A 19,514-nucleotide genomic window follows, 5' to 3' on the forward strand; every position below is an offset into this window, starting at 1 on the left:
CGACGCACCACCATCTTTCGCCAATCAGCAAGAGCTTGAATCTGCTCAGCGTATCCTCCCCAACGTCCTCCAAGTCACAGCCAGCGGTCTCACTGGCGTCGCAGAGGCCGGCAAGAACCTCTTCGACGGCATCGCACAGGTCCTTCAACAGAGTCAGGCCGCATGGGCTAATATCGAAAACGCTGCAAATCTAACCAAACTTGTTCAGGAATCCCTCTCAAATCGTTTTGGCAACCAAATCTTTTCGTCGCCCTTCACACTCAGCATCAACACCACCATGCAGCCAGCTTTTGACCTCGATGAGAGCCGCGCCAGCACAGGCATGTCTCACCGTACCTTTTGGATGGAGCTCATCGACCATAATGGCAAGGCAACCTACAACTCGGACCCATCCTCGTACCAGGTCTTTCGCAACGTCAAGGATTTTGGCGCCAAAGGAGATGGTGTTACTGACGACACGGCTGCTATCAATCAAGCAATCAGTCAGGGCAATCGCTGTGGCCAGGGATGTGGCAGCTCCACCGTCTCACCTGCCCTGGTCTACTTCCCATCCGGCACATATCTCGTCTCTTCTCCCATCGTCTCTTACTACTATACGCAGCTTGTGGGCAGCCCGATCGATAGACCCACTCTACTTGCCTCCCCCACCTTCTCAGGCCTTGCAGTAATTGACGAGGATCCATATGACACCCTCGGCCAGAACTGGTACATCAATCAGAACAACTTCTTCCGTGCGGTATACAACCTGCGCATAGACCTCACGCAGATGCCGGCTTCGTCTGGCACAGGTATTCACCACCAGGTGAGCCAAGCCACCGGTCTCTTCAACGTTCACTTTGAAATGCGCCAGGACGCCGAGAACAACAAGCAGCAAGGGGTGCTCATGGAGAACGGCAGCGGTGGCTTTATGACCGACCTCACCTTCCGAGGCGGCAAATACGGCTGTAGCCTCGGAAACCAACAGTTCACTGTACGAAACCTTTCCTTCGAAAATTGTCACACGGCGATCTCCCAGGTGTGGAACTGGGGGTTCTCGTATCATGGCATCAAGATTCGCAACTGCTCATTAGGCTTGGAAATGCTTACGAGCCCCAATCCAGAATCAGGCAGTCAAGGCGCTGCATCCGTCTTGGCGTACGACTGGAGTCTCTCTAATGTCGACACTGCTTTCAACATCACAACTTGCGACTCGGGCACTTTGATTCTGGACAATATCTCGATAAAAAAGGTCGGTGCTGTGGTAAGATCTGGATCAGACTCAGTTCTGCTGGCGGGCTCCGATGAATCCAGCATGATCGACAGTTGGGTGCAAGGCTCTATTGTGCAAGGCAAGCAGCCATTACAGGACGTCCAAAGCGTGTCGACAGTCGAAATATCAAGGCCGACAAGTCTGATCAAGGCAGGCAGCACCACGGAGCCATGGTTCAGTCGCAGTCGTCCTCAATACAAATGGGCGAAGGTTTCGCACTTTGCTAACGTCAAGGACCTCGGTTGTGCTGGAGATGGCACCACCGACGACTCGGAAGCCCTCCAGCAAATCCTGAATGACAGCGCTGGGGAAAAGATTGTCTACGTGCCACACGGAACTTACTACCTCGAGTCGACGGTGACGTTTCCGCCAGGGACGAGGATGGTCGGTGAAGTCTGGCCGGTCTTGATGGGCGGCGGCTCGCTTTTCCAGAACGCTTCCGACCCTCAACCCGTCATCCGCGTTGGAAGCCCGGGCGATTCCGGGATCATGGAGATTTCAGACATGATTTTCTCGACCAGAGGACCTGCTGCCGGTGCCATCGTGGTCGAGTGGAACATCCGAGACGAGGAGGGCAATCAAGGCTCGGCTGCTCTCTGGGATAGCCATATCAGGGTCGGGGGTTTCGCCGGTACCAACCTTGAGGCAGACAATTGTGCCGGCAACAAGCCGTTGAACAAAGACTGTCGTGCCAGCTTCCTCAACCTTCATCTGACGACCAACTCGAGCGCCTACCTGGAAAACATGTGGGTGTGGACGGCCGATCACGATCTCGACTACGGGGATCACGGGCAGGTCAACCTTCTCTCGGGACGTGGCATTCTCATCGAAGCGGCGCAAGGTCCGATTTGGATGTATGGCTGCGCCTCGGAGCACGCCATCCTATATCAGTGGAACATTGTGGATGCCAGCAATGTCTTCATCTCCTTGGCGCAGACTGAGACCGCCTACTTCCAGGGCACGGGTCGGGCTGTTGCTAGTGCCGAAGAGCCACTTTCCATCGACACGTATCACGACCCTAACTTCAACCTTTCGTCCGCTCAATCGCCCAACTCACCCTTCCAAGACCCTAGCGACCCGTATGAGAATCGTGGCCTCGGCATGCGCATCGCAAGCAGCACCAACGTATTTGTCTACGGAACGGGCCTATACTCCTTCTTTGACAATTACAACCAGAGCGAGGTCTCAGCTCGCAGGTCGCAAAGGATGATTCTCTGGCTTCAAGACTTGGACAACGATGCCAACGTATGGGTGCTCAATCACAACACTGTCGGTGTCGAGGAGATGGTGACTGTCGACGGTCAGCAGGTCGTTGATGAAGGGCCTCTTCGGAATGGGTTTGGCAATTCACTGGCAGTATGGACCGCTCAAATCTAGTCATTCGCGATCGTCCTTTGTTGTATCACTAGTCAGCGGCTGCAGTGTCCCTTTAAGAATCCAGCTCTTTGTAGACCGATTCATCGATTTGAGCTGCCGTCTGTGGTGTTCCTATGATGGTGGCGTGCTTTAGGATCGCTCATACCACAATGTCTTTGCCGTGCCACAGTGACAACGAATGAATGCACTCTTTTGTTCATGTTAGGACATTCTTATTCGCAAGGTCTCTCGGTCACTGACCGGCTTCGGCATCTGCAACATCAAAGGTGCAAAGCTGAAAGTTGCAGATGCGCGTTGGACCGAAGGTCGACCGCTGATTGCCCAAAGTCACTTTCACACCAGGCGATGTTCGGTCCCCTGTCGAGGCTGCTCCCTGCCTACCATGAGATCTCCTCTCAATGAGATGCGGTCAGTGTAAAAGGCTACCTAGATTAAATTGACCAGATTGGTGCAAATGTGAATTTTGTGGAATTTGACAAATAAGCGTACATTCGGCTTCAATCGAAACAACAACCCCTTCGATTGTGATTTCTCTTCTTTCAATTATTGAAGCAAAGGAGGTTGCCTACAGGTAGTCGTAAACCCCATTTCCGTCCTCTTCGGGGCTACCCTAACTAAAGAACTTGATTACAGATATGCACTTCTGTAATTATGAATGTGGCGTGAGACGCGTACTCGATTAAAACGCAAATGCAACGATCTCTCTGGAAGAGAGGTACAACCTCTATTTTAATCAAAAACGATAACCGGATCCCGTTTTGTGACCTTTTCAACTGCGACACCTTTTCAACTGCGACCTTGTTTTGATTGTGGTGGTAGAATTCCTAAAGCCACTCAAGAGAGCTTCTTCCGTCTGCATTTCATCCCGCCCACTATGATGTCCAAAACTACAAAAATCGTGTAAATTCATGAAAACGTCTTCAATGCTTGTGTAAGTGCTAATCAGGCTGGAATTCATGTCGCAGAACCTCTCTTGATATGGACTATATACGAAAAATATGACGTGAAACTAAGTATGTGTCCGACGGTATTCCCTATGGTCTGACATCTCGTGTTCCCAGTAGCACGGCTCCGTCCAGGTCACTCATCCGTGATTTTCAAACCAGCGCTGGCGAATATGAATGCACTTGTGTGTAAATAGATGCTTCACTCTGGTAACCTCGATTGTGAATACGACCGCGACGTTACTTTCCTAAATTACTAATACTCACAGAATACTCTTCGACTAGCTATATTCCATGCCGAAAATCTGACGCAAGTATTATACGGGCTTTGAGAAGGGTGAGTTTTGCTGCGGTTCCAGGTAGAAGTTACGACGGCGATGCAAAGCTGATTCTGCATTTATTTTATTAACCGTATAATTGTAAGTTTATATTGCTTCACTGGGACGAAAAGAAAGACATACCCCGAAGAAGAATATTGTGCTTCCCACAATCTGGCACACCAACTTTTTTTCAATGTTGTACAACGCCAGCTATCGAGCCACATGCAAGCTGCTCTTTCCAGGTCGGCTGCTCGAGGGTGGCTCAGAGTGCGTGGAACACGGGCGATAGGCTCTGTCGAGCTCGGCTTAAGGGCTTTGTCCTCTGCGACGGGTGGTCTCGCTTTGCTTAGGAGGTCTCGTACGACGACGTGCTCCACGACCACAAAACTGCGCACTCTGCATCGCCACGACTTGCAATGGCGGAGAAGGATGGGAAGGTCTTGAACGCAAGATGTTGCCCATTCACGTATAGGGATACCGGACGTGCGGCCATCATAGAGCGAGCGGTCGCAGGTACGCAAGAGTGTACGTTTTGTATCATCATCCATGCGGAGGCCGAGGCTGAGACATGAAGGTTTGGGACCTTCTTTCCCGTAAAGTGATCCCCATAGCTTGGATGCATTGAAGCTCTCACATGCCTGGAGGGGCACAGAGCTTGTACAAACGCCTTTCTTGACCTTCCTCTTCTTCGATGAGGGTTGTTTTATGTCAGTTGGGTAGAAAGCACAACGGACAGAGAAGCTCTTGTGGCTTCATAGTCAGGCGGTGGCTTTGGTCGTCGCGAGAAGGGCGGTGATGCACGTCACAGGTCGCAAGCGGCCTCCACGTTAACTTAAGAGAAATCCGAAATATGCAACCAGCCAGCCAGCCCAAAATGCACAGTCAGCTTTCGCCAACCAGCTGCAGCAGCGCCAAAGCGCGTTAGAGATCGACGCTCTGCTCCGACGTCGAAAGCTCTCAACCTTACCACCACCTCCATCCTGCTCAACTTTCGTTCGTGGACGATCAACAGGATTCTCCTCCAAAGCTTCGGATACATCGACGACATCGTACGCCTTTCAGACGCAAGCAACTCCTAGGGTCGACCTAGCCTCCCGAAACGCACACCGTAGAAACGAATCAATCGTCCACATTGCGACTACGTTAACGACTAGGCAGTCCGGCTGCAAGTTCGCCATATCCGTAATGTCTGCTCGCGAAAAGTAGGTTACCTCATCTGCAGCATATCCTTGCTGTTGTTCAGCATAGCTGACCTGCTCTCGCTCTCGTGTTCTTGCACGAACAGAAAATCAGGCGACGCAGAATCGGCCCCCGTTACCGTCGCAGACGGCATTCACACCCACGGAGTAAGTAGTCGAGATTGCGCGCATCAGACATGCAGGAGAAGAGAGGTGGCTGATAAATTTCTTCGCCCCTCGCACCATCAGACCTTGAATCAGCATCCGAATGTGTCGCGATCGACAGACACTGGCGCAGATGCAAATGGCTCTGTTTCAGCATCCAACGCAGAGCTGTCCTTCCGCGTAGGCATATCTGAAGACTCCAATAAGCGATGGCGAAGGTCGATGGAGGATGCTCATGCCTTTGTCTACGACTATGGAGGTGTGCGCGGACAAGGCTTCTTTGGCATATTCGATGGCCACGCAGGAAAAGACGCTGCCGAGTGGTGCGGCCAAAACTTTCATCACGTAAGTGGAGCAGAGGGTTCAAAGAACCGGCATCTTGGACGGATCTAAACGCAGTCATTTTGCTCTTGCGACCATATCAGGCTCTCCTCAAGACACTTGAACTCAACCCAGATAGGCCTGTCCCGGACTCGCTAAACTTGACCTTCCACAGCGTCGACAAAGAGCTTGCGAGTCTTGCGGGTCAAAAAGGCTCGTCGAGTGGATGTACAGCTGCCGTAGCTTTCCTACGACTCGAGGATGATTCAGGCCGACCTATCAAGCCAGGCCAAGAAGCTGGTCCTGGGCCGAAACAAGCAGACGAAGAAACTTCCGGTCGAGAGCAATCGACTGAGCGTACGTCTGGTGAAGGCCTCTGGACCAGGCTGTCAAAACGCTTCGATTCGTCTGAAAGCAAGAGCAAGGGAAGCTCGTCGGCATCGACAAGGCGAGTGCTTTACACAGCCAACGTTGGGGATGCAAGAGCTGTGCTTTGGTAGGTACAAGATCGACTTAGATCGGTAGAAGGCTCGCTGACCTGCCGACTCACTCCTCTGTGTCTCTCATATGCTCATCGTGACAGTCGCGGCGGAAAAGCGGTGCGTCTCACATACGATCACAAAGGCTCAGATGCGCAAGAGGTGAAGCGAATCACCGACGCTGGAGGCTTTGTCATGAACTCCCGCGTGAACGGCGTCCTTGCGGTCACACGATCGTTGGGCGACTCAGCGATGAAGGAATTTGTCGTCGGATCACCATACACAACAGAGACTGTCCTCGGTAGTGAGGACAGTTTCCTCATTATCGCGTGCGATGGAGTGAGTGCTCTTGGCTCCCGTTGTCCAGCTGCTGCACCGCGACTCGAGAGCTGACGCTTGCCTCTTCTCTTCCTTCTCATACAGCTTTGGGACGTAATCGAAGACCAGGAAGCCGTCGATCTGGTGCGGAACGTGCAAGACCCACAAGTGGCCTCGCAGGAACTACTGACACATGCGCTCAAGCAGTTCAGCACGGACAACACTTCCATCATGGTAGTCCGCTTCGCTCTTTCATGACAGGCCGCCTGTCTCTTGTAACGTGGAGGAAGCATCGCAATGGGGTGGTGCCAAGCAATCACATCCACAAATTCACACTACGGCATCAGATGACGAAGTTGTCCAAATTTCTTGACTTGCACTTGTTTCACATGCTGTTCTCATGCTCTTCCGTCCTGAGGATGCGCGAGCGAGCGAGATGGAAAGCAGAGAGCAATGCGATTGTGTTCGCACATCACTCGTGAGCTGCAGAGCTGCGAAGATCGCGCGAAGAGGCACTCGCTCACCACTTGATCAAACACGACGAGACGAATCCAGAACGAGCCATGGAATGAGAAGGCGGAAAAAATACATGAACGCATCAACCGAGTGCGACGCAGCTGCGATGCGAGGTGGGAGAGACGAAGTCGCGGGATGCGGCCAAGACAACACGAGTGAGAGACAGACAAGAAACGTCCGGAATAGGCGCACGCCAATGGGACATCTACTAGGCTGGAAGCTAGCAGAACCGACGCGCGAGGAACAACTACGACAGCATCACAAGAAACAAGAAGGTGTGGTATAGGCAACACCAAGAATCACCGTTTGCCAAAAGACCCAGATCACGTATACTGCTAGCCTGATCGTGACAAGCGAGTGGCGCGAGACTTGGTGTTTAGTAATCGAGAAGAACACAGAAGAAGGCCACTTCAAGATTCCAGACCATTGCTGCTCTCGTACTCGCGACGGAGACGCTCGTAGCGAGCCTTGTCAGCCTCGGCGCGGTCGAGGTAGGGCTGCTTCTCGGTCTCGCTGAGACTGCGCCATTTGGCGGCAGCCAGTACACTCTGCTTGGTGGTCTCCTGCTCACCCTCGAAGACGGCTTGGGTCATGTTGGGATCGGCGCGGATAGCACGAAGGAACAAGAAGTAGGCCGAGAGGGGTTTCTTGGGAGCATTAGGGTCCTTGAGGTTACCCTTCCTCGACTTGCCGGCTTTCCTCTGGGCCGATCGGTAGAGATTCTCCTGGCGAATGTCCTCGGGCGTGAGCTTGGACTTCCATTCAGCCATCTCCTGTTCCCACTGCTCCTTGGCTTCGAGACTGCGCCTGTGGAACTCCTGCTTCTTGGACTCGGGAAGAGCAGCATAGCGTTGACCGGCGTCCTTGGCAACGTGGGCGACATTGAGGCGCTCGTCAGGGCTTTGAGCCTTGATCTTTTGCAGCTCCTCGGTGAAGAAGATCTGCCATGCTGAGGGAGCCTGCTTGGGCGGCTTGAGACGTGACTTTAGCGTAGAGGGCTTGGGTGGATCCTCGCTCTTTTTCTGCTTCTTGGTTGGCTTGGCCTCGGCGACAGTAGGCTCGGGCGGGGCGTAAGGATGAGCCTTGGACTTGGCCTTGGGCGCGTCGGCGCTGGCACCCTTTTTGCCAGCCTTACCTTTGGGAGCGGGGGCAGCCTTGGCGGGGGCAGCAGCCGCGGCGGCGGCCGCCTTCTTGTCGACTTTGGGCGCCTTGGGGGCCTTGGGAGCTTTGGCAGGTTTGCCACCTTTTGTAGTAGGCTGGGCACCAGCGTTGGTGGCAGCAGGGGCAGCGGTGGCATTGGCCGAAGGGGGAGCTCCAGCTTGGCTGGGCGAGATGCTCTGAAGACTCTGGGGCTGGAAGTACTGGTGATAGTGCGACTGCTGACCGAAACCGTGGTTGCCAAAGTCGCCACCGGAGGAGCCTCCGCCAGGTGCGCCCATCATGGGGTTGGAGCCTGCGCCGCCGACCATGCCGCCCATGCCGCCATGAGCAGCCTGACCGGGGACGTGCGAGTAGTGCTGCTGCGGCGACGAGTGGTGGACGCCGTAGCCGTACATGGACATGGGCCCAGTGTTCTGCCCACCTGGGATGTGAGCGTGCGACGGGTTGGGCGAGTGCTGAGGATACGACAGCTGGGAAGGGATGGCGTGCGACTGGCCGTAGCCGTACGCGTGGTGGCCCATGCTTCCGTGACCGCCGTTGCTCTGGCCGGCACCGAGCGGTGGCAGCTGCATGCCGCCGTAGTGAGACTGTTGGTTACCGCTATCCATACCGATGTTGCGCGAGTGCTGTGGAGAAGGTGGTGGTGGTAGGAAGAGGAAGGGAACGATCAGCAATCATCGTCCGGGGCCTGCGGACGCGACGGCGCGTGTGTGATGGTAATTGACGACGACACAAGCGCGAAAGGAAGGTTTGCAAACTTACCATAGCTGCTGGGTTAAAGTATTGACCTCCTGAAACGTCGTCGGAGCCTGCGTGACCGTGATGATGATGATTGTGGTGGCCGAGTGCGTCAGATGGTTGCATCCTTCGGGCCTGAGCTTGAGCGGCCGCTTCTTGCGGCGATACGAGTTGCTGCGAGTTCATGGAAAATCAGCACGTCAGAAAAAGGGGACTCTCGTCGCACGTTAGCGTCGCGTATCACTTCAATGCGCAACTAGGAATCGACCGGAACAGGGACGAGCGTGGGGGGAACAAGGCCAGATGAAGGCGTCGAGATGGGCTGTCAGCAGATGAGATGAGCCGAACGCGTCATATGTGTGGCGTCTGAAACGCGTCTGTAGGAGACACTTACAACGCGTCTGAAGTGACGTGCGGAGATCGACGACGGCGCGAGAGCGAGCTTCTCGAGTCAGGTGGCTAGAGGGAGGATACAGCCACTGGGTCGATGGCAAGGCAAAGGAGCGGCGAGCCAAGTCAGAAGACGAGGTCGATACGAAGAAGAAAAAGGACCGAGAATGGGATGGGCCAATGAAGGAAGGAGGAAGGAGAGAGTGGAGAAGTGGATGGATGGATGCACGTCGCGGCGTGGCGTGTTGCCGGATGGGTTGGGGAAAAAATCCAGACGCGACGGACAGGTTTGGGGCAACAGAGCAGTGTGTTTTAAATCTGAGGCGCGAAAACAGCATTCCGCGCCGACTCGCCGGTCTGCGGCTCGATCGATCAACGCGCGATCGCAGAAAACGGTGCCAGATCTGTTAGATCGAGAGAGGGGAGTGGCGCAAGGCTGGTCGCCACGGAGCCGGCGCATTCGGATTCCATCCACCCATCTAAGGACAAGGAGGCGTATCTTTTGCTGTTGACCAACGCAAATCAAACGTCGATCCGGAGCATCTTCCGTCCGAACGTAGATCTGCCAAGGTCTCGGACATAGGCGGCTGCTGTTTGTATTGCCTTCAAGGGGCAGGGACAGAGAGGGAGATGAAGCGCAGGCGAGGGGACTCGAGGAGTGCTCCCCCGGTGACGAGAGCGGAACAAACACGACCACCACTGTCGAGGCTAATGCTATGCAGCATCCAGCCACAGGCACTCTCGACGGGTGTCACAAGTCAAGTGCCTGGGGGATGTGCAGTAGCATGACACATGGCGAGTCCAGGAATTGGGAGGCGGAACAAGGGCAGCGGCAAGCGCAGGCAGAGGGACACGATGGGGGCAGACGGCGAGGAGATCAGCCACCTGGACTGACTATGACAAAAGCCGACATGGACGGAGGACAGTGTGTCAAGGTGGCTGCGTCGGCGGCAGAGGACGAGCACGGTGAGAGCCATTCAGGGCAGAGAGACAGACACGAAGCTTCGGAAGCAAGAAATCCACGCAAGGCACTTACCGACGACGTGGCAACGATGAAGGAAGGGGAGGAGCTTTCGGTGGGTCGAGAATGCTCTCGAGCTGCGTGTAATTGCAGAAGGGAGAAGCAAGTGAGGGAGGGAAGGAGCAAGAGGGCAGAACGGCGAAAGGAGCTAAGTTGGTGTGTGGATGTAGTACTGAGGCAGAACGCAAGCGTCGAGCACCGCTCCTTTGTGTGTGGAAAGCAAACGCAGGGAAGGGGGCAGAGGGGAAAAGTGCGACGACCCAGCGAATGAACCCAGCTACAGACAAACTCGGAGGGTTATGAAGTTTCTCACCAGCGGCTGCGAGTCCGGCAGCCACCAGGTGGATGGATGCAGGCCGACAGCGACGAACCTGAAAAGCGGAGCCAGTTGCAACCATCAACTTGACGCAGGGCAAGGTGGCAGCAGCAAACGGAAGGGAGTAAGACGGAGGGGCGGAAGTCGAGCGGCCAAACACGATCGCGAGGAAAAGGGCGCAAGGCCAGCGGGCGAGCGAAGCAGATGTGGGGCAAAACAGCGTGGAAAGGGCGGGCAGAGCGGAGACGGGCATACTTACGGTCAAAAAGAGAGAGAGAGCGAGAGAGCGCACAGAGAGAGACGGTGGTGGTGGGAGGAAGTGAAAGGGGGGTTTGCAGCAAGGCTGATGTTGCTCGAGTTTGTGCAGCTAACCTGCCGGACTGAAATGAGACGAGCGAGACGAGGTCGAAGTGCCCAGCAAGAGTCAAGTCACAGCACATCAGTTGCTTGGACCGCCTCCAATCGAAAACAAGAGAAAAAAAATCCCGCTCGAAATTTTCGACTTGGCACAGCCTCGTCTGACCGAGCACGCAGCGCAACGGAAGGGACCAGAAACAGATCTACGCGGCCTGACCAAAACAAACCTGGCATGAGCAGCAGGTACCGAACATTCAAACTTGACGCGAAATGAGCTAATTGGAAGCCATCCGTGCAACAACCGTCGAGACCGGAATTGTGCGAGTTTCTGCAGGCTCGGCTGTCACCCGCCGAATAGAGGCTGCTCGCCCTGTAACCGGGTTCAGTAGGTCTGCTGTCTGGTTCCTTGCCACACGGTCAAACACCCCAATGTCTGTGCAGACTCAAGGTAAAGAGCTTTGAGGGTCTATTGCCGCCTAGCCATTGAGAAGCGAGACACACACGTTTCCTGCGTTCCAATCATATTGAGAGCGAGATCGCGACGCTCAATCGCTGTCTAAGTTAGCGTACACTTGTGTGAAGCCGCGCTTCGTTCTTGTCTTCACCGCTTAACGACATCCGACGGATGGGCCCTGTGAAGTATAGATCGGCTTTGCCATCGGGGCCGATTCTAATCACTGATGGTCCTGTCGCCTCTTCTGCGAGAGACTTTGCCAGCCAATGCGGAACCACCTGTAGGTCCTGGCAAGACCACCTTCCGGCTGGCCGTGGACGACATCTTCCGATTGGACCACCGCGTTCCAAGCTCCAAAGTTCTCGTAGCCTTGATAATCGTGCTCCGAGAGGATGGTCAACTGAGCACGGTCCGGCGCCTGCTGTGCTTCGAAAGCCTGGTAGACGGCACGGATCTCTTGCAGATGCGTCGGCCTCAGTGGCACCATGACGTGCAGCAGCGGTTGAACCTTCTCGGGAGCGTCCGGTCTTTTGAGCAGCTTCTCAGCAACAGAACGAATCCAGAAAGGATGAACGGGGTCGTAAACGCAGTCTATTCAAGCAAAAGCGAAAGCGTGGTGTGTGTCAGTCGGTGAAGAAGCTCATGGAACGCTGGAAGCAGATCGGCTGGACGTACCTGCTGCAACGAGCATGTCAAAAGTATTTGAATGGACATCGACGTCGAGAAGCTTGGACCAGCTGGAATCGCTCGAAGTCGAACTAAGGTTAGGCAAGGTTTGCGAGGTCAGCTCCCGAGTCACATCCTGGCCGTACCCCTGCTGCATTCGATGAACGCTCTGCCAATCAAGGCAGCGGGCTGTGACAGATAGCTTCGCTCCTTGAGCTGGCTGCGCATCGGGATTCCAGCCATTGAGCATGATGTTGTGGGCTAGGTTTTCGAGCACGGTGGGGTGATAGTCGGTGCAGACAATCTGCGTTTCGTGCGTGGTACGATAGCGACGTGACCACGATGCCAGGGTAAGACCAACGAGACCCGTGCCGGCACCGAGTTCGAGGACATTGAAAGCATCATCAGCGATTGCTTGCAAGGGCAAGAGAAGCTGCGAGAGGATAGGAGCGGCTCCCCACGTATGAGTTCCCAGAGAGTCGTGAACGAGCGCAGCATCCCTTACTTTGACCACTAAGTTTGTGTTGTCGTCGTCGTCGAGCTGAAAGATATGATCCTGAACAGAGGCGCCTGCAGCCATCCTGCCAGCTGCGAGCGCAAGCAGCGCAGCGCATCGTTCCGAGAGGCGCTCTGCCTGCAGTGCTGTAGACTCGTCATCGGGACAAGTCAAGGTAAACTCTGAGATGAGCCTGGAAAGCCATCTTGTGACGTAGCTGGTTTCGAAGGAGTCGATCTCCTTAGGTGGGTGTTCGACCGCCGGTTCGGAAGGAGCATACACTTCGATTCGATCCGACTTGATCTGGGGTTTGGCATGCACGATCTGACCACCGCTGGCGCCGAGCAGATGAGCCAGGCTGTCGAGATTGTCGCGGACACCAGCCAAGCATTCGGACGAGGTCAAATCGAGCGTCCTCAAGTTTCGAAGATCGCGACTCGGGATGAAAGCAGGCTTGTTCGACATGCAAGCACCGTCTGTATCAGTTGCACGACGAGTGACAGTGGACGGGAGGCTGTAGTGAGGGCTTGAATGAGTGAGTGCACGAACGTCGATCCGCACCCGAATCTTGTCGGCAAGAAGAATTATAGGTTGGACCCTGAACTCGAGGGAAGAAGAAAATGGTCTCAAAGACGGTACTCGAAGCGCTCTAACAAAATTGTTGCTTTGACTGAGTTCGGAATTGAACATCCGCTTTTGGCGGTGACATGTCTAAAACGTAATTGAGAAAAAAAAGTATGAGAGGAGAAGAGCAGGCAAAAGGGCTCGACGACGAGACAATTCGATGGACCAGCCGCTATTGTTCGCTCAGACGCGACTGTATCATTTTATTTCGCGTTGGACTGCCTCGCAAGAGAGTTTAAGCGATTCGAATCGTGGATTCGCGATCCACAGAAATCGAATCGAGTTTGAGCCCAACATGATGTCAGTCTGCCTCTGCCTCTGCCTAACTCCATCGACCTAGACACTCGTCGACCCCGGTTTGCTGTGCTGCTGACTAGGGTCTCTGTTGCAACATCACAATCCTTCAGGCAGACGGCGCTTTAGCTTCCCTACCAGGGCTGTCACCTCGCTTGGCTACATCGCCCTTCAGCTTGCAGGGAGCAATGCAGGCCACACAATGCGGTACAATGGCTGCAGTGGATGGCGGTCAAGGCTGATTGCTGATTTGCATCTTGGCGATCTCCAAATGCAGGGTCAGACTCAAATCCCACTGTGGATGAATTTTCGCCGCCTCCTGCGGCATGTGCTTGGCTTGCATTGCATTGCGATTTGGATGGGCAAGAAAGAAAGAGAGACACAGAGAGCGCGAGAGAGCGCCGAGAGGTGCGTGCCTGCGTGCCGGTGGTGATTGAGAGGCTTGCTTGCGCGTAATGGGCTTTCCGGAATCGAGCCTCCAACTGAGTCAAGTCGAACATCGACGCACCTCGCTTGATCAAGAGAGCTCGAGACCGCGGGTTCGTCGATCCTCGAAGCCAACAAGATTACTCTTTGGGCGCTCCCGCCCTCTTCCGCTCTTTGACGGGTAACCCTGGCTGCTGCTGCAACTCTCAAGCATACCGTTGCAACTCCGACGACGAAAACGTTCCAGCTGAGAGCTCACCCTTCTTGGCCATCATCGCCGGCCGGCCTTCCTCCAAATCCTCGACAGAACCTCCCCGCTTGAATATCCTCTCTTGTCTTGCAAAGTCGTCCCTGAGGCGCCTTCCCGATTGCGCCCAATCCCCGTCCCCGCTCGTCATCAGCTTGATTGCCCGCCCACCCCGCTCGCATCCTTCCCGACCCTGACACCATTGCTTCCAACACTTCTTCTTCCACAACCATCTCCGCTTCAGTTTCCTGTCCGTCGACTTGTGGCTTCTTGCGTCCCGGGGACGCAAGGTAATCTTGCTCGTGCTTGTTTCGAATCATCGCCATCGCCTGCCATCCATTGGTTCGACAGCGACGCACACCACACTCTTTTCCCACATCGGCGTCCCACGGATCCAGCATGATCACACTACCGTCGGCTTGATCGGCTCTCTCTCCAACGCAAAACATCTACGAGAGTCTCGCTAACGCCGTTTGACATGTCACAGCCAAGTACCGCCGCAATTGTGGTGGCCTCCATCTTTGGAGGCATCGCTCTCATTTTTGTGGCCTACAAGGCATATCGCAAGCTCTGGCACTGCATGCATCGTCCAGAACAACTGCCTCCCATCACCCAACCACCCACCGCATACTATGGAGGCGTTGTCATGTCTACCGTCGTGGACATGCCCACTTCGAGCTACATCGAAAGAAGCGCCAGCTCCACCGATTACCTCGCTGTATCCTCCCCGTCAACCTCAACGTGGCCCCAGGGAGATGGTCTCGCATCCACATCTACCAGCGAAATGCCTTCGCCTTCCATGCGCGCCATTGATTCGGTCGTGCTCTCGACACCCTCCGAGATCTATGATGCTGCTCACTACCGAGGCACTTCCACCATTTCAAGCTCCTCCTCCACCATGACGCTCAAGCGCTCCTACCTCAGATCCCCCTCGGCTTCGCAATTGTCGTACATGTCCACCTCGAGCCGGCGCGAGTCGTACTTGCCCCACTCACCTCTCAATCGCGACTCGATCCAGATCATCCCTCCACAGCCGCTCGGATTCGGCGGGACTCTGGCTATGGCTACCGATCAGAAGACGCTGGCCTTCAGTAAAGACAGCGGTATCGGTGCGTCGGACGATTTCACGAGTGGGCTTGTGTGGTCAGAGCGCAACCCTCATCGACCGCAACTGGCCCATCATGACCGCCAGAGATATCTCATGCAGGGTCCTGTGTCCACACGCAGCAGCGAAGCTCCGAGCCAGCTACCGTCCTCGCAAAGCAGCCCTGTAGTGCAGACGCGATCGCTCGATTCGCAAATCGAAGGTGCTCATCCTTTCCCAGCAGGTGCGCCACTATCGCAAGCGCCAGCATCCACAACAGTGATGGACAACACGCAGCCACCGCCACCATCGGCGGAAGGATTGCCTAAAAATGCGGACATCAATCCGCACCTGCTCAGCGCTAAGGATAGTCCGCTGCAGAGGTTACAGAGTAACGCAGGTCCAGCCCGCACCCCGCCGCACTTGCATTCGCATTCAGACAGCAACAGTAACCGCTCCGACTCAGACGCTTCGCCCATCCTCAGTCCCTTTGTGCCTCCATCTGGCCCACCGAGTACGGGCAACAGCAACACTTCTCGGTCGAATCTTTCCAGCGCCGCTGAACCAGAGGGCCCTCCCTCAGGATAGGTGATGCACTCACTCGGCAGAAGACAATGAACATTCGCTTTGATACACCAGGAGATCGATAAGCTGGACTTGCCGTGTAACTTAGTGGTCAAAAACGTGAGAGAGTCTTGATGCAGCAGTATGACTGCAGTACCCAGGAAGGAGGCCCGCCACAACCTGGCAAACGACTTTCCCCTCTGTTGTCCCAGTTTCCCCCACACAAAAAAAGCGAAGCTCATAAAGAAGCAATCCAAAAATCAACAGCCTCTTGAACAAACAAAAACCAAAAAAGAACACGACCCCAGGCGGGCTCGAACCGCCGACCTCAGCATTAACAGTGCTACGCTCTAACCAACTGAGCTATGGAGCCAGTCGCGTTGTACTGACATGTGTGTAATGTCTGGGACTGCATATAATAGGACAAGGCCATTGGGGCCCAGAACATTCTTAAGTAGAGCGGTGAGGTGTGACGCCGTGTAGCAGAGAACAAGCGGGAAAGCAGAACAAGCGGGGACGTGTACATCCGAGCCGTCTTTCTTTGCTGCATGACTGGAGGCTGGGGCATGAATCTATTTCAGCTCGAGTGAGAGAAGCAGCTGGGTGACGGAAGCAGACTGACGGCTGAATACAATGTCAAGATAAGAGGGGTTTGATCAGCGCTCCAGGAGTGGGAGCCGATTGAACCGGGTGGACGAGCGAGTAAGGTACTGGTCTACTCTAAGCGGTTGTTGAACCATTCTGTTCAACAGGGGCGGGGGCAGGGGCGACAGCGGAACCATCCTTTTCGTGCTGCTCTCGCTTAGACTTCTCTTCGGCGCGCACCTTTTCGATGATCTGGCGGCCTTCTTCAGTGTTCCAGGGACCAGCGTCCGACAGCGAACAGCCGTTGGGGCAAGCGCACGTTCCTCCGAGTTCGACGGGGAGGTTCTCGGCGGGGATCTGCTGGACAAGGTCATCTTTGTACTTGTGACCGAGAATCTTGATCTTTTCGACTGTGACGGGGTCGAGCCAGCCCTTGATGACGGACCAGACGGTGGTGAAGATGTAGGGAGCGTTGATGATATAGAACTTGCCCATGGTCTCGGGGTAATAGTGCTGACCAATGTTGGAGGCTTGCTGAACGTAGCCGGACACCTTCCAGAACTGGGAGACGCCGACGTTCTTGAGATCCATGATGGTGCACGAGGTCTCTACGAGCTCTCCCTTGGTGGCCGAGCAGACGGGGAGACGCTCTCGCTGGAACTTTTCGTATTCGACGACGAGCTTCTGGATCTGGCGCTCTGGCGTGGTTCTGTACGACGATGAGCGCGGTGACGGCGTTGCGAAGATGACAAGGGGACAAGGAGAGAGGCCGGAGCAATGTCAGTAAAACGTGAGATCAGTGCGGGGAGAAGCGGCGGGCCGACGAAGGGAATCAGCGTGGGTTCTGCTTCGCTGCAGCCATGCGCTAACATCAAGAAGGGGGTACGGTGCGTACACTTGGTAGAGAGCCTTGATGTCAAGCTTGCCGAGCTGTTCGATGTAGATGGGGCGACCGTCCTTGTCTGTCTTGTGGTAGTACTGGGGGTAGTATTGATCAACCTTCTCCTTTTCAGGATATTCGAACGAGTGGTAGAGCTCGTCGACCTTGAACTCGGTTCTCCACTTTTCAGCCTCGGTGAACATGGCTTCAGTAGCGGCGAGGTCCCATTTGCGAGCACGGAGGAAGCGGCACAAGCAAGGGTCGTCGTGTCGTTCCGGGTTGAAGATGCCCTTTTGTTGGATGGTGGAGCGGAACTGGTCAAGCGCCTCTTGTTGGGAAGCGTCGAGATTGCCTGGGCGGCCGCTCTTTGCGGCGTCGGTCATTGGTGCCTTTGTCTTTGGATCCTTCTTGCTTCCCTTAGAGGTGTCTTTGTCGTGTTTGCGGAACATTCGCTTGCTAGAAACACTATGTCACAGACGGTTTGGCAGAACCTGGCGCAGAGTCGAGCCAGATCAGAGAGCTACTGTCGATGCCAGAACCGGTTGTAGGCGCGGGTCGGAAGTAAGACGTGTTGCTGTCAGCGGGAGAGCTCTTGTGCTGTTGGAAAGAGCAGATGATGGTAGAGGGCGCGAAGGACGTAAAAGCAGGAAGAAGCGATGCTTTGCTTGGCAATTCAACAGCGAGATGTGCGTGGAGCGTGGAGGGCAGCAAAACCAAGCAGGCAGGAAAGCGCGGGAAATGCGATGTCGTGGGCTGCTTTCTCTCTTGTCAGGGGTGGCTGGCTGGCTGGCTGGCTGTGTACAGCCTGCTTGCTGTGACGTCGAAAATCCAAAGAAACTCGAGCACACACTTCACCAGTCAGCAGTAGCGAGTCCAGAACCAAACAAAGGAACAATCGGGCATTCTCAGTGTGGCTCATTTTCGGCTGTATAAATAGTGTATATGCTTTCGGGCATTGTCCTACCGTCACGTCTCTTCTTGCTGCTGCTGGGAGACCACTGACTTGATACCATGTGGGCTGCTCGGAGGGTGAGCCTGACCAGCAAAGATGTAATCATGACAACCGGCCTGTATTGCAGGAAAAGAAGCAACAACAAGGGCGGGAGGACGTCAGATCGGGATTAACAAATCGGAAATCGGAGAAAAATGCGGCTCAGTCACGTGGAGACGGTCGAGCACGACGAGGGTCCATTTCAAGAAGAACAAGTAGCTTGCTCGGCTTCATTCTTTCTTTCAACCTCATCCCGCCTGCATCCAATCTTGACGTGAGCAGCAACGCCTCGCAGCAAGGCATCAGTGGAGCCAGAATGAACATCCGTGAAGCGACGGTAGGTATTATAGGATGAACATCATGGACGATTGCGTAACGTCTTGGCTGACTAGAGACACACTTCTACGCACCATGTTTGCACTGGTCGACTACTACAGATCGACGACCTGCTGGGCATGCAGAATTGCAACCTTCACAATCTGCCCGAGAACTACACATTACGATACTATCTCTACCATGCGCTCACCTGGCCGCAGCTCTCGTATGTTGCCGAAGATGAGAAGGGCAGGATCGTCGGATACATTTTGGGCAAGATGGAGGAGGAGCCAGCCGATGGCATTCCTCATGGACACGTCACAAGTATCAGTGTGCTCCGCTCGTATCGTCGACTGGGTCTTGCCAACAAGCTCATGAAGCAAAGTCGTGAGTAGCTTTCCGTTGTTCTCGTCGACGCTTTAGTATTGATGCCAACTCCAACCTCTCTCACTGTATCAATCCTGTCCCTCGCTCCTTTGTCTTGCGACCACAACGATACAGAGGAAGCCATGAGGGATGTATTTGGTGCCAAGTTCGTGTCGCTGCACGTCAGACAGACCAACCGCGCTGCCATCGGCTTGTATCGCGACACGCTCGGCTTCGAGGTGCACGGCGTGGAGAAAGGCTACTACGCCGACGGTGAAGACGCCTTGCATATGCGACTCAACTTTTGATCCACAGGCGTCCTCATTCATCTATTTGGTAGGTAGGCAGATTATACACATCGACGTTGTGGATCCAACCTATGTATTTGTACCTTGCAACACAACCACAAACTTGCACTCTCCACGAAATGGTCCTTCTTGACGTGATCTAGTTCCATTTGAGCTATGCCAAGATCCATTGACTGCTTGAGCTTGCACATATCGAGTCAGAACTGGGCCGTCCACTTCGACTAATCATAGACTCGCACTTGGCCATTGTTGATTTGACTTAGTCCGAAGAGTGACTTTTGACGAGGGGCAGTGCTTGTGGAGGAACTAAGGTCCGAAAATTTGGCGCTGCGCTGACGTCCAAGTCCGCACGGTGCACTGGCTT

At 54.7% G+C, this 19,514-nt stretch overlaps 7 protein-coding genes across 7 annotated transcripts; 4 read left to right on the plus strand and 3 right to left on the minus strand.

The window, feature by feature from the left end:
• Positions 1–277: 277 nt before the first annotated feature.
• Positions 278–2,626, plus strand: EX895_001933 (uncharacterized protein; the record flags this gene model as incomplete). The annotated part of the gene is made up of 1 exon (XM_029882532.1): positions 278–2,626. The coding sequence occupies one exon, from the start codon at positions 278–280 to the stop codon at positions 2,624–2,626; it is 2,349 nt and encodes a 782-aa protein (XP_029741387.1).
• Positions 2,627–5,075: 2,449 nt separating this feature from the next.
• On the plus strand, positions 5,076–6,609 carry EX895_001934 (uncharacterized protein; the record flags this gene model as incomplete). Its single annotated transcript, XM_029882533.1, has 6 exons — positions 5,076–5,092; positions 5,176–5,236; positions 5,318–5,578; positions 5,659–6,050; positions 6,138–6,372; positions 6,457–6,609. 6 exons carry the CDS (start codon positions 5,076–5,078, stop codon positions 6,607–6,609), a joined length of 1,119 nt encoding a protein of 372 aa, XP_029741388.1.
• A 668-nt stretch (positions 6,610–7,277) lies between these two features.
• EX895_001935 (uncharacterized protein) lies at positions 7,278–8,952 on the minus strand (the record flags this gene model as incomplete). The annotated part of the gene is made up of 2 exons (XM_029882534.1): positions 7,278–8,654; positions 8,791–8,952. The coding sequence occupies 2 exons, from the start codon at positions 8,950–8,952 to the stop codon at positions 7,278–7,280; spliced, it is 1,539 nt and encodes a 512-aa protein (XP_029741389.1).
• A 2,572-nt stretch (positions 8,953–11,524) lies between these two features.
• EX895_001936 (uncharacterized protein) lies at positions 11,525–12,931 on the minus strand (the record flags this gene model as incomplete). The annotated part of the gene is made up of 2 exons (XM_029882535.1): positions 11,525–11,895; positions 11,980–12,931. The coding sequence occupies 2 exons, from the start codon at positions 12,929–12,931 to the stop codon at positions 11,525–11,527; spliced, it is 1,323 nt and encodes a 440-aa protein (XP_029741390.1).
• A 1,604-nt stretch (positions 12,932–14,535) lies between these two features.
• Positions 14,536–15,729, plus strand: EX895_001937 (uncharacterized protein; the record flags this gene model as incomplete). Its single annotated transcript, XM_029882536.1, has 1 exon — positions 14,536–15,729. One exon carries the CDS (start codon positions 14,536–14,538, stop codon positions 15,727–15,729), a length of 1,194 nt encoding a protein of 397 aa, XP_029741391.1.
• A 696-nt stretch (positions 15,730–16,425) lies between these two features.
• On the minus strand, positions 16,426–17,553 carry EX895_001938 (uncharacterized protein; the record flags this gene model as incomplete). The annotated part of the gene is made up of 2 exons (XM_029882537.1): positions 16,426–16,999; positions 17,186–17,553. The coding sequence occupies 2 exons, from the start codon at positions 17,551–17,553 to the stop codon at positions 16,426–16,428; spliced, it is 942 nt and encodes a 313-aa protein (XP_029741392.1).
• A 924-nt stretch (positions 17,554–18,477) lies between these two features.
• Positions 18,478–19,150, plus strand: EX895_001939 (uncharacterized protein; the record flags this gene model as incomplete). The annotated part of the gene is made up of 3 exons (XM_029882538.1): positions 18,478–18,498; positions 18,599–18,863; positions 18,978–19,150. 3 exons carry the CDS (start codon positions 18,478–18,480, stop codon positions 19,148–19,150), a joined length of 459 nt encoding a protein of 152 aa, XP_029741393.1.
• Between the last annotated feature and the right edge of the window lie 364 nt (positions 19,151–19,514).

This window comes from Sporisorium graminicola, chromosome SGRAM_12 (genome assembly GCF_005498985.1).
Source record: "Sporisorium graminicola strain CBS 10092 chromosome SGRAM_12, whole genome shotgun sequence".
NCBI lineage: Eukaryota > Fungi > Basidiomycota > Ustilaginomycetes > Ustilaginales > Ustilaginaceae > Sporisorium > Sporisorium graminicola.